The sequence below is a fragment of the Podarcis gaigeae genome (assembly GCF_964106915.1).
Source record: "Podarcis gaigeae genome assembly, chromosome: 10".
Lineage (NCBI taxonomy): Eukaryota > Metazoa > Chordata > Lepidosauria > Squamata > Lacertidae > Podarcis > Podarcis gaigeae.
The window spans coordinates 49,840,923-49,853,832 of record NC_139686.1 but is presented as its reverse complement, the minus strand read 5'-3'; the positions used below and the strand labels follow the sequence as shown (position 1 = coordinate 49,853,832).

At 40.0% G+C, this 12,910-nt stretch overlaps 1 protein-coding gene across 2 annotated transcripts in view; it reads right to left on the bottom strand.

The window, feature by feature from the left end:
* Positions 1-6,539: 6,539 nt before the first annotated feature.
* GXYLT1 (glucoside xylosyltransferase 1) overlaps positions 6,540-12,910 on the bottom strand; it is a 33,089-nt gene continuing 26,718 nt past the window's right edge. For both annotated transcript variants that reach the window (XM_083699376.1, XM_083699377.1), the window contains 3 exons: positions 12,256-12,428; positions 7,674-9,943; positions 6,540-7,309 (listed from right to left, as the gene is read on the bottom strand). In XM_083699376.1, coding sequence (XP_083555502.1) covers positions 9,782-9,943; positions 12,256-12,428 — 335 coding nt within the window. In that variant the 3' untranslated portion in view covers positions 6,540-7,309; positions 7,674-9,781. The remainder of the gene's footprint in view (positions 7,310-7,673; positions 9,944-12,255; positions 12,429-12,910) is intronic.

The following is a 12,910-nucleotide window of genomic DNA, read 5'->3' as shown; positions in this document are numbered from 1 at the left end:
GGACAGTCATTTCAAGAGAGGCGTGTCACCCACAACCGTGCAGCCAGCTTTTGGCCATTCTGCCTAAAATGGATCTATCTTCTTTCTTCTTCTTCTTCCCATAATGCCTTGCTAAAAAGCCTCTATTGATCAGGAATTCCTCTGCAGCTTGTCTTTCTCCCTTCACATCCCAAATACTCAAAATCCTACCATTTATTAAATTGATGGGGTTTAGGGGGGGTCTCCTCCAAATCTATAACACCGTGTAGATAGGACAGACTAGGAAACTAAGCACTGTTTGGTTTGGATGCACAAAAAGTTAAAAAAAAAAAAAGCACAACCCATATATTTGGTTTAACTAGTTCCATCATTAATAAGGAAATATTTCCACCTCTTCAAAACATTCTACCTTGCAATATCTCTAGCTAATGATATATATCCTTGTGAAAAAGCTCTCATGCCCCAAGCTGTGATGTAATTTTTAAAGTCATTCCCCATGTTAGTATGTTGAGAGCCGATATGCATTCTACAGTACTTTTTCCCAGCTAAATGCATTATTCATCGACGAAGAAACTTTGCTTAATGCATGCTAAGGTTGAAAGAATTCACAGGCTCTTTTATCAGACAGCAACAAGAATAAATTATCCAGTTAGAGGCTATCCTAAGCTACCTGTCCAGCAGTCACAGATTTATGTCTGCTTTCACAAACAGCGTAACTATGTAGCATAAATCTTATCATCAAAGCCACAAATACATACATGAGCAAATGCTAGCCTAAAGCCCTGGAAGTTGTCAAGCAGATCATGTACCCTACAGATCATGCACCATTCCCTCCTAGAGATTGGGGGGGGGGGATCTCTCCATTTCCATTCTCTAAGTTTCTGATTTCCCTAATCCTAAATGCAGTTTTCCACATTTACGCAACAATTTGCAATTTTTAAAAAAGATCCTCCTGAAGATTCATCATGATATTCGTGCAAATTTATCCCAATAAACATTTTTTTTATTTCCCTTTTGACTAACGTACATATTATTGCAAGCAGTTTCTCCTAGTATTAGGAGAATTATTGTATGTTATTTTCACTAATATGTGCATTTGTTTGTTTGTTATTTTGCAAACTTTACCTCAGTATGCATTTTTGTACATACTGCTTGCTGGAGAACTTTACTGCACAATTCGGAGAAGTGTGAATTTCAAAGGCTGGCTGTTCCTTAGATTGTGAATTGTTTCAGAAAGTGCAGATTTTGTGTGTTCACCTTTAAATGTAAACAGAATCACATTTCTTCCCCCCTCCCTATTCCCCCCTGATGCCTGATGCCCTTTCCACACCGTCTTTCTTATGACTGGATGCACATTTTGTTTCCTTAGGATTATAGAAAATGTTCCCAAGACTTTTCTTCAAACTATACATAATTAAAAATAGGTTTCTCTGGCATTTGCAAAGCTGAGTGACTAAAGCAAACTAATGTATTAAATGCATTAAAAAAACACCTTTAGTAATGCTTGTGGGATACCTAGTTCAGTAACATTTAACTGTATAGTGATACATTGCCTGAAAAAGAATAATGTGGGCACATGTATAAAGTTGTAACCTATGTTATAGTCAGAGTTTACCCAAAATACTTTAGATACTTCTTGTAAATCATTTGGCCTGCTAGTAATGGTCTTAAGCTTGTGCAATGATTCTTTCAGCTGAGCGCCCCTGTGTCATAATAGATGTTACGGTTTTCTATAACTCTACCACGTTCAGAAATGTTCACAAACCCAGACAGCATCCTAAAAAGCAGAGACATCACCTTGCCAACAAAGGTCCGTATAGTTAAAGCTATGGTTTTCCCAGTAGTGATGTATGGAAGTGAGAGCTGGATCATAGAGAAGGCTGATCGCTGAAGAATTGATGCTTTTGAATTATAGTGATGGAGGAGACTCTTGAGAGTCCCATGAACTGCAAGAAGATCAAACTTATCCATTCTGAAGGAAATCAGCCCTGAGCACTCACTGGAAGTACAGTGGAGAAGGGGACGATAGAAGGAGAAGGGGACGATAGAGGACGAGATGGTTGGGTAGTGTCTTCGAAGCTACAAACATGAGTCTGACCAAACTGCGGGAGGCAGTGGAAGACAGAAGTGCCTGACGTGTTCTGGTCCATGGGGTCACAAAGAGTCGGACATGACTAAACGACTAGACAACAACAGCACCACGTTCAGAAATGTCCTGCATAAGGATTATTGCATCTTCAGTGTATTGTGGGGACAGTATGATGGGCCTCCCACAAATTCTCTATAAAGGGCACCAACAGTTAAGAAAGGAATCTCCTGCCAATGTGCATTTACTGAAAATCGTGCCAGATGAGTCAGTAGTAACCAGGTTTGGATTTTATTCCATTTCAGTTTTTCACAATGCACATAAAGATCAGGATAATATAGAAGAGACACGGCAAAATCATTTCCCCCCTATGCATCCTCTAGCCATTTGCACCATTCCTGTCAGCTGCAATGAAAGGACATGGAACAGAATGTCAATGTTAAGGGGAATACTTAGTCCCACTTTGTTTCTTGTAGTTTTCCTGTTGAGAAACCTCAAGAGAGTGAATCACTGTTGTCCAGTAGATGTTTGCAAAAAGAAAAAAGGAAAAGCCAGAAATAAAAGGAAGGGGAGAACTATTTTCCAACGTAAAGTGGTACCTTGGGTTAAGAACTTAATTCTTCTGGAGGTCTGTTCTTAACCTGAAACCATTCTTAACCTGAAGCACCACTTTAGCTAATGGGGCCTCCTGCTGCAGCTGTGCCACCGCCGTGTGATTGCTGTTCTAATCCTGAAGCAAAGTCCTGAAGCAAAGTTCTTAACCCGAGGTACTATTTCTGGGCTAGCGGAGTCTGTAACCTGAAGCGTATGTAACCCGAGGTATTAGCAGGGTGGCTTGTCCCATTTTGCCACGTATGGTGAAATGGGAATTGCCACCTCCTGTCTCCCTCCCGCTGCCGTGCTCCAGACCCCACCACTTCCACACCCCAGCTCTTGCCAAACTCGGGTGAGAGCTAGGCATTACAAAGCCACTCGCCTTCTCTGTCTGGGGTGGGGAAGCTGAGCAGCAACATGGCACACACAAACCCCCTGTTTCTCACTGGTTGGATGGAGGCAATCTGGTGTTGGCAGCAGCGGCAGGGGGTGGAGACCACCTCTTGCGCTTCCACTGCCTGAGGTGGGTGCTTCACTCTGCCTCATGTGTGGGCTGGCTCAGCTAATATTATCATTTATGTGTAGCTGATTCTTTCATTGAAATATTCATCAGTCAGTGATTGTCTCATCAAGTGACATCTTCAATGTGTGAGTAAACTATAGCAGAATAAGCAGGACTTTTACTGATTAGACCAGGCTTCCTCAAACTCAGCCCTCCAGATGTTTTTGGCCTGCAACTCCCATGATCCCTAGCTAGCATGACCAGTGGTCAGGGATGGTGGGAATTGTAGTCTCAAAACACCTGAAGGGCTGAGTTTGAGGAAGCCTGGATTAGACTGTGTCCTTAAATTTAAGAGATAAAAGTAGGAACTGGTTTATTGATTTGTTTATGTTGTGTCCTTAGACCAATGTTTCCCAAACTTGTATCTCCAGCTGTTTTTAGACTACAGTTCCTATAATCCCTGCTAGCTATGGATGATGGGAGTTGTGGTCCAAAAACAGCTGGAGATCCAAGTCTGGCGAACGCTGCATTAGACCATCACAAAACAAAGGTTTAGCACTATGAAAGCAACACAAGATAACACCAACAGATGTTCACTTAGTCTACAACATAAACAAACTGAAAAGTCTGAACCATCCTGACAAGAAACAACATTGTCTCTTCAGAATGTTATTCCTTTATTTGCTTTCATTTAGTTCTCTGCTCATCAGTCAATGTTTGTCCATCACGCCCAATCTGAAAGGCAGCATCTCTCCAGAGACTTGGGTAGATATTTCGCACCAACTGCTACGTGATCCTTCCATCTGGAGATGTCAAGGGTTCAACGTGTAACTTCTGCATGAAACTGCTTCTGCTGTTACAAAGTTCCGGCACCTCTTTTTTCCCCCTAGAAAAATAGCACTGCAAATAATAAATGTGATACTTCTAAAGCACACAAACTGTATTTTCTAATATCAGAATTATTGCCTTCCTTGGAAATGCCTAATTAAAATTTCGACACATACTTTACCATACCTAGAAGCTGACTGAACTCTTTATGCAAGAATACCACCGAGTTCTGCTTTCTGCTCTATGAACAATCTGCTCTCATTCAACATACCACTAACCTTGGTGGAGGGGGGGTGGGGGGACTCAGATGGGAAATATTTTAAATATGCAAAAGAAATGTGAAGACAAGGGACCAGCTCTGCTGTCTTTTACACAGTAGTTCTAAAGTTTTTCAAGATTACAACATTCAAGCAGCATGGGTCTCTAGACACAGCAGCTCAGTGAAGCATAGTAGGATAGCAATATAAAGATAAAACATCCAGCTTAATTAATTTTTAATTTCCTACATTCCCAAATTAGGAGTAAAAACTGATTAAATATCTTCCATTTTCTTGAAAGCTTTTTAAAAAAAGTGCTCTAAAGACCTATGAATTCAACCGCGGTTTTTGTAATTTAGGGGAACTTCTACATCCACGTTCTTTTTTTCTCAAAAAAAAAAATTAACAGGAGTAAAATAAATGGATTTAACATGAATTGCTCTGTTAAGATGTGTACACGAATGGCTGACTGAACATTAAGATTCATAAGAGATGAACGTAAAAGAAAGAATGAATCCTTTGTATCCAAGTCTGTAATTATGTGAATGGGGATGATGTTAATGAAGCAAAGGCAAAAATGAGACGCAAATTGACCTTTCCAGAACATAAGGGAGGGAAAATGCAATAGGTCTCCCTCATAAACTGCATGTTTCTGCTGGTTTTATAATTTCACTAATATGAATAAAAGCGCGCGCTCTCTCTCTCTCTCTCTATATATATATATCTGAACACTATATGGGGGTGGAATTAGTTGATCTTTTTATTCTCTACTGTAGGGTTGCCATATTTCAAAAAGTAAAAACCAGGACACCCCAAAAATGCCCAAAAACTGTGATTTTTTTTTTTACTGACTTGTCTAAGATCCAGGACAAAATGCCACATTTCAGAAATTTCCCCTGGACATCAATTCTTCCTTTGAAATTCCATTAATGTCTGGGATTCTCCAGATGTATGGCAGCCCTACACTACTGTAATGGCAGAATGACCTGGTAGTAATCCTTGGCTGGCAAAGGAAAGCTGAACTACAATTATGGAAAAGATAAGACTATTGATCCAAGCTATAACTAAGTTCTAATCATTGTGGACCAGATGTTCCTTATTTCTCACCCGGAAATTAATCCAGTATACATAGCACCTGGCCAAACTGTGTATATACACACATGAACGCACACACTGGCTGACATAATTACAACATCCTTCCAAAACCTGGTCCCCTCCAGTTGTTTTGAATTATACTCTCATTTGTCCCAGACAGCATGGCCAACGGACAAAGTTGATGTGAGAGCCAACCCTAAACTTCCAGTGGACACCAGGTTGGGAAAATCTGCATTACAATACTTTCTTTCACATTGGGCCCCAAGTGCCCACCCCCTCTTTAACTGTAATTGGCCATGATGGGCAGGGATCAAGCTCGCTTGTGCTTTGTAACCCCTTTCTAGTCATCCTGTCCACATTTTGCATCTCTCCTTGCCTTAATTAGGGACAAGGGTGGCACTGTGGGTTAAACCACAGAGCCTAGGACTTGCCGATCAAAAGGTCAGCGGTTCAAATCCCCACGACAGGGTGAGCTCACATGGCTCGGTCCCTGCTCTTGCCAACTTAGTAGTTTGAAAGCACGTCGAAGTGCAAGTAGATAAATAGGTACCGCTCTGGCAGGAAGGTAAACGGCGTTTCCGTGCGCTGCTCTGGTTTGCCAGAAGCAGCTTAGTCCTGCTGGCCACATGACCCGGAAGCTCTATGCCGGCTCCCTCGGCCAATAAAGCGAGATGAGTGCCGCAACCCAAGTCAGCCACAACTGGACCTAATGGTCAGAGGTCCCTTTACCTTTACCTTGCCTTAATTGCTTATGGGGGTTCCATTTGGAAGGGGGTTTCCATTGCCCAAACGGAAATCCTTGCGCTAATGGAACTATTTTGCTGGATACGGTCTCTGGCCACCATATTTTGGCATCAAAATAAAACTAGAAAGTTATCCCAGTTAGAATTGTCAGGATTCAGCTTTCCTTGCCGGGAAAGTTAAGGTTGGCATCTCTCATCATACTCAACAGAGAGCATGGGGCAAATGACCTAATGGAAGTAGCAGAAACTGAACAATGGCAACATGTATTACATCCGTGGTTGTCCAACATACAGAACTAGTGGGAATATTTTGGCATGAGGGTGAGGCCTGGTTAGACATTTAAACCCAGAGGAATGCAAGATACCCACCCCATTTGACACCCTAATGTTATAGTTTGTGTGTCAAGATATACCACCCACTGGGAACTTCCTAAAAGAACAAACAAGAAGCAGAGTAATACAAAACACAGTTTATGTAAAAATAATTGTAACAATGCTTCGCATAGGAGCCAACTGGCCTCCAGTTGTGTCCATTTTCTAAGAGAACATGTACACTATTAAAGTAAACTTACAGCATGACTTCATAGAACTTAATTCTTATCTATACCCATGTTTCAGTATTAAAATGAGCTTTTTCATCACTTAGAAATTTGAACAATTGAGCAATCTATAAAGGTACATAAATAAATTTAGCAAGACATCAAGACACTTACTACTCAAGCTATAGTTATGAACAGTGAGACACAAAAAGAATAAGGTAATTCCTTTCAATGAGCCAAATGAGTTTCCAAAATATGAAGGTATATTTTGCTCTTAGTGTGGCATTCACTGGGACAAACATGCAAGCAGCATTCCAAAAGATGGATGAGAAAGGTGACCCATTGCCAAATTATTTTCTGAAATAATTCTCCCCTGCTTTTTTAACATCTGCAAACTGAAGTAAACTTGGTGTGCGCCAGCTTTTGTCAACTAAAATTAACAACTAAAAATGAGATGTGGCATTAATTTTCACCAGTCAATTATCATCCCTCTAACAGTGAACTCTGCTGGTGAGTGCTAACAGGTTTTAAGCTGAAACAGAGCCACTGGGAAACAAAAGGAGGCATCAGCATGCTCGGAAGGTGGGGGAAATCCCAAGGTTTGCAGAGGTACAAACATTGTTTTTAAACCTAAGGGTTAAATCCCTACCCCGCCACAAAAAGAAGAAGAATCAGTCCATAGATGACTTAGCATGCCCAGTAAAGGTAAAGGTACCCCTGCCCGTACGGGCCAGTCTTGCCAGACTCTGGGGTTGTGCGCCCATCTCACTCAAGAGGCCAGAGGCCAGCGCTGTCCGAAGACACTTCCGGGTCACGTGGCCAGTGTGACATCGCTGCTCTGGCGAGCCAGAGCTGCACACGGAAACGCCGTTTACCTTCCCGCTAGAAAGCGGTCCCTATTTATCTACTTGCACCCGGGGGTGCTTTCAAACTGCTAGGTTGGCAGGTGCTGGGACCGAGCAACGGGAGCGCACCCCGCTGCGGGGATTCCAACCGCCGACCTTTCGATCGGCAAGTCCTAGGCGCTGAGGCTTTTACCCACAGCGCCACCCGCGTCCCCAGCATGCCCAGTAGCCATGGAATATTCTGTGTCAATTGGAAAGGGAAACTGGTAAACGGGAGAGTCAAATGATCATGGCTGGCTGGCACCCAGAACTGTTAGAGTAGATACACTGCAAGATTTTGCTGCAGGTCCCACCTGTCATTCAATAACAGCAGAGGTTTCACATCTTAGCATGCAATGCATATGCCCTTTTCTAAATGTTCTCTGTGCTATATAGTAGGAGCTGCAGTAGGGAGAGTAAAGGATGCATTACATTTTTAGAGTTCACTCTTTTAGCAGCTGGGGATGCTAAGTTCTGAGATGTCAGCCTATGCCAAAACAGAAGAAGAGGGATGAGGAAACTGGGGCCCTCCAGATGTTACTGAACTCCAGCTCTGATCTGCTCCAGAGAACAGGATGGTTAGGTACTATACTCCAGTAAAATCTGGATGATCCCAGGTGTCTCACCCCTGCAAGAAAGCTAGATCCAGTTAGACAAGGAGGGATAACTTCCATGTTCCGATATGACCAACTTCATTCTCACTATATATATATAATATTATAATAATTAGGTACTGTAATGAAAATAGCATTTTATGCAGTAAAATATTTTGCAATTATTAATTACTATTGCTATAGCAAACATATTAATTCCAAACCAACATTATAACAAGAGCGCCATATTATGGTTCCACTGAAATCAAGACACTTGTAACAGCACAGATTCTGGCCAATCGTTTTAAAGCTTTGTTGCAAAATATACAATAACTACAGTATTTGGTAAGCAAACAACTGTCAAATCAGGATGAGTAACAGCCCATCCACACATCATTATTTTATGACTAAGCCTACTGTACGTGGAGCTGAGTGAATAAAATATTTTCATAATAAACTATAGTATATTTCACAACATGTTTTCTTCCTTCTTCCAGAAGGGCCAGTAAGAATATATAAAAATCTTATTCAAATTTAATAAAAACTATATAAAATCTATATCATATTTTGCCTTAGTAAATCTAGCCATATTATTTTGGCGTTGAGTTCTACCATGTTAAAATGTTGGTCAGGACCCAAAGAATCACACTAGCTCTGGACTTGTAAAGGGGCTCTGGGAATGAACTTCTCAAACCAAAGCCTTCACGCCATGTTGCAAATTGCGTCTGATGCTGTTAAGGCTTCCAAAACTGGTTTGGGATATGGAAACGAGGTCCACTGTTCAAGGGGTTGAGGACAAAGAAGTCTAACTGGGCCAAGCTCTTTAGCATGCCTATGTAGATCTTTGGATCCCAGCTTTTGTTTATAGGAGTGGGGGACCTGTTGCCTTCCAGATGCTGTTGGATCCCAGTTGTCATCAGTCCCATCCAGCATGGCCAACGCTCATGGACAGCGCCACAGATTCCCCAATCCTGGTTTACGCCAATATATTATTAACTACATATGACACTAGCTTTGCTTCCACTAGGTATTTATTTCTAGAGTGGAAGTCCTGTTATTAGGTGCAGCTTACATCTAAAAAAAAGTAAAACATGATTGTCAAAATATTGTAAAATACAAGAGATGAAGACAAAGGCACATATAGATTGTCATCAGTCATAACACATTCCTCTGAAAACGGAATAACTTCTGAGATTTGTAAACAATTTGTTCTCACGCTTTTAAAGTGAGGTTAGTGCTGACTCCGTTACGGCAATGTTCACAGTTTTATCAGAATTTGAGATTAGGAATGACAAAGTGTACAGTCATTTATAGAGTCTAAAGACCTTCATTTGTATCTGACGCATTTGAGGTTATAAAGAAACTGAATTATATTATATAGAGGGGAAAACCTGAATGCAAAACTCTGCAACACTTGACTCAGTTACAATTCACCGTTGTGAAAATGTGTACTAACTGAACTTCAAACAGTTCTCTGCAGTGTGCTTTTCTTCCTGCAGAGAATTCTTCAAGAAGAACAGCATCTTCATTTTGTCCACACTGGGAGATAGTTCTTAGCATACTTCTCGACATAACAACTGATTAGAGCAATGTGCTGTTTCTTTCATGAATATCCTTCAGGCATCATATATTCTCTCACATCTGTGTTGTTTAATTCAAAAGTTTGGGGAGCCTATGATGATCACCTTCCTTTAGATCTTCTATCGCAAATGTCCCTTATGCTTTTGGTTAGCTGCTTTGTGAATACTTTGTATATTCTTCCACAGTAAGTGTGCTGTGTCTTTTGTAGCTCCAGTTCAAGGGGTAGCAACAAGGCATGTACCAAGTCATCACCAAATGAATACTGGGGGGAGAGGAAATTATAAATGCTGTATTAACAAGTCACAGTTAGCAACACAACCCAAACAGTACTGCTTTGGCCAAAACAATTCTAAAACGGCTTTCCATTGTTGCACTAAATATTCAGTTTTACAAAAGTCTCCCTAAATACGAGTCGTACTTAAGACAAGAACTAGTGAAAAGGTGGCAATATTCTTAACACAGTGTAATACGTAAAGACCTCTGGCAAGTTTGCAATATATTTTGATTACTCAAAACATCCAATTACTGTCAGCTTAAATGAATGCAAAATGGTTTTTGCACAGGAAACAAGCCTCAAAAAAAAAATCAACGTAACTATTCAGGCAAACAAATCTGAAAATGAATGTCAGGCACCTAAATTAATGGGTTAATTTACATGATCACATGCCTGCCACGTTGTAGCTTTGGCCTGAAATGTGTATAATTATCTCAGTATGACATTCTTTAAAATAATATATGGCTCTTATTGAGTTGAAACAGTAGAAAAAGAGTAATCTATAGTACCATTAAAGATGGGGCAGCTTCATTAAACTGAATTATGTACAAGCATACACAGTATTTAATGGAAACCTGAAGTAAAAACAGTCATTAATCCAGAGTTACAGGTTATTTTACTACATTAGAAACCAAGTAATATGCTAACTTAACATTTCAAAATAAAATAATTTTGCTAATCTTGCTGGCATCAGGTCAGTATTGATCTACATCTTTTCTATGTGTTATGCATAAACAAAAACTGATCATAAATAAAGCTGAGAGATTTTCTTTTCTTAATATTTTTCTGGCAATACTCAAAGGAACAAAGAAATTGTATTTTTATGAGACCACATTTTCTTTCGGTATAGTGCATTCTAAGGCCCCCAATAGTACTTTTCTTCATTTTTATACCTATATGACAACATGCAACAAAGCACCATTAAAATATACTATTGATCTTTGAAGGTTATATACAAGATAGGATGAACATTAAAATAAGCAACATTGCTACGTTTTACAGCTCTTCAGTGAGTATGCTGATATACTGATAAATAGTTTATTAGAAACCTTATTTGCAGAACAAGAAAGCTGAACAGTTATGCCAAGCATGAAAGACTTGCACGTGCATTTATATATTACAAACTGCACAAATTAAAGTAACTAAATTATACAGATATGAGACAGGAATAAGAGTTTGGAGAGAGAATAAAATGGAGCTTTCCAGTATCAAAGTACTGCTTACTAATTTCAACAATAAAATGGGAACAGAAGAATTGTCTAAGGCACTTCTGGTAACGCCTCCATTGTGGTTTGTCAGTGAACTTCTGGAAACTACCAGCATTTACTAAAGCAATATACCAAACTGAACTTCTGGTTATTTTTTAATGCAGTTAACAACATTTATATATCACTTGACTGAGGTAAAACCTCTAAGTGGTTTACAAGAAATATTAAAATTATCAATAAAGAACAGTTGAGAACAATTAGAATTTTTTTTAAAAAAATTAACAGTAAAAGAGATAAAAACACAATGACATCTATATGTCTGGATGGGCTTGCTTTAGCAAAAATGTTTTAACCGGGCACCAAACAGAGTACAGTAGTACCTTGGAAGTCAAACAGAATCCGTTCGGGAAGTCCATTAGACTTCCAAAACATTCGGAAACCAAAGTGCGACTTCTGATTGGCTGCAGGAAGTTCCTGCAGCCAATCGGAAGCCGCGGAAGCCCCGTCGGACATTCCAAAAATAGTTGGCAAACAGGAAAAGTCACTTCCAGGTTTGCGGCGTTCGGGAGCCAAAACGTTCGAGAACTAAACTGTTCAAAAACCAAGGTACGACTGTGCAGCAAAGAGGCCTGTGTGTGATGTCAGTAGACAGAGACTTCCAAATCATAGGTGACACCACACTAAAAGACTGATTTCTTATAACTGCAGAATGAGAATTATGATCCACCTGAAAGAGTGCAAGTTCCTTAGATCAAAGTGGTCAAGCAGGCATATATGGGGAAAGGAGATGGTGCCATGTTCTAGAGCCCAATGTTGTGCTTCATCATGCTGAAGTTTAAATTTAAGCTTAGCACCATTCAGGATTGCAGCCAAAGGTTGCAACCCTTAAGCCCACAGGGGGTCTCTCTCCTCTTTTTCAGATACTGGAAGCCAATACGTTCAAAACCTACATCATTCATTTTAACTGGAAAGTTAAAAAGGGAGATGCATAAAAAAAAGGACAGAGTAAGATTTCAATTTTTTCTTATTTCTAGAAGTTAACAATAGTAGAGATATCAATTCATATACCAGATTGGAGATTAAAAAGCTTACATTTCTTATTGCCTCGTACACAGCTCGAAAAGCTGGCTGTTTATCGTCATGGTAAACCCCTCTGTTTCCATGGAGGATGAATATTCCTTCTTGATCGACCTGCTGACAGTTGCTTCCATAAATACAGTGGTCAGGCCGATAGTTCCATTGGCAAGGAAAAACAAAAAGGCTTTCTGTGCAAAAACAACAACATTGCAGTGATTACAGGTAAGCCATTAATTAGTTCCAAGTTCCTTTTTAACTTTTGGTGTCTTATCAACAGAAGTCAATAGTAATCATACAATGATGTCTACCTGCTTGCACAAGGGAAATCTGTGCAATGAAACGTCTCTTTCCTCCCTTACTACCCCCTTTCAACCCTCAACTCTTCAGAAATTGGGGTATATGGGGGGCTGTGAGAGATGAAGAGAGGAGAGGCCCACTCATACTATGATGGATCTATCCCAATATTTTAATTAAATATATGGTATAAACCACTAACAAGCCAGCCATGCATACAGTCACTTTACCCTTTTTAATCTGATTTCTACTAGCCAATTGTAATTTCACTAAACGTATTCAGTCTTATTCAAAAGATGGGAGATCTTGCTTTAGAGATCATCCCAACTATTCATTTGTATGCCACCTTTCTGCCAAGACACCAAATTTCAATACA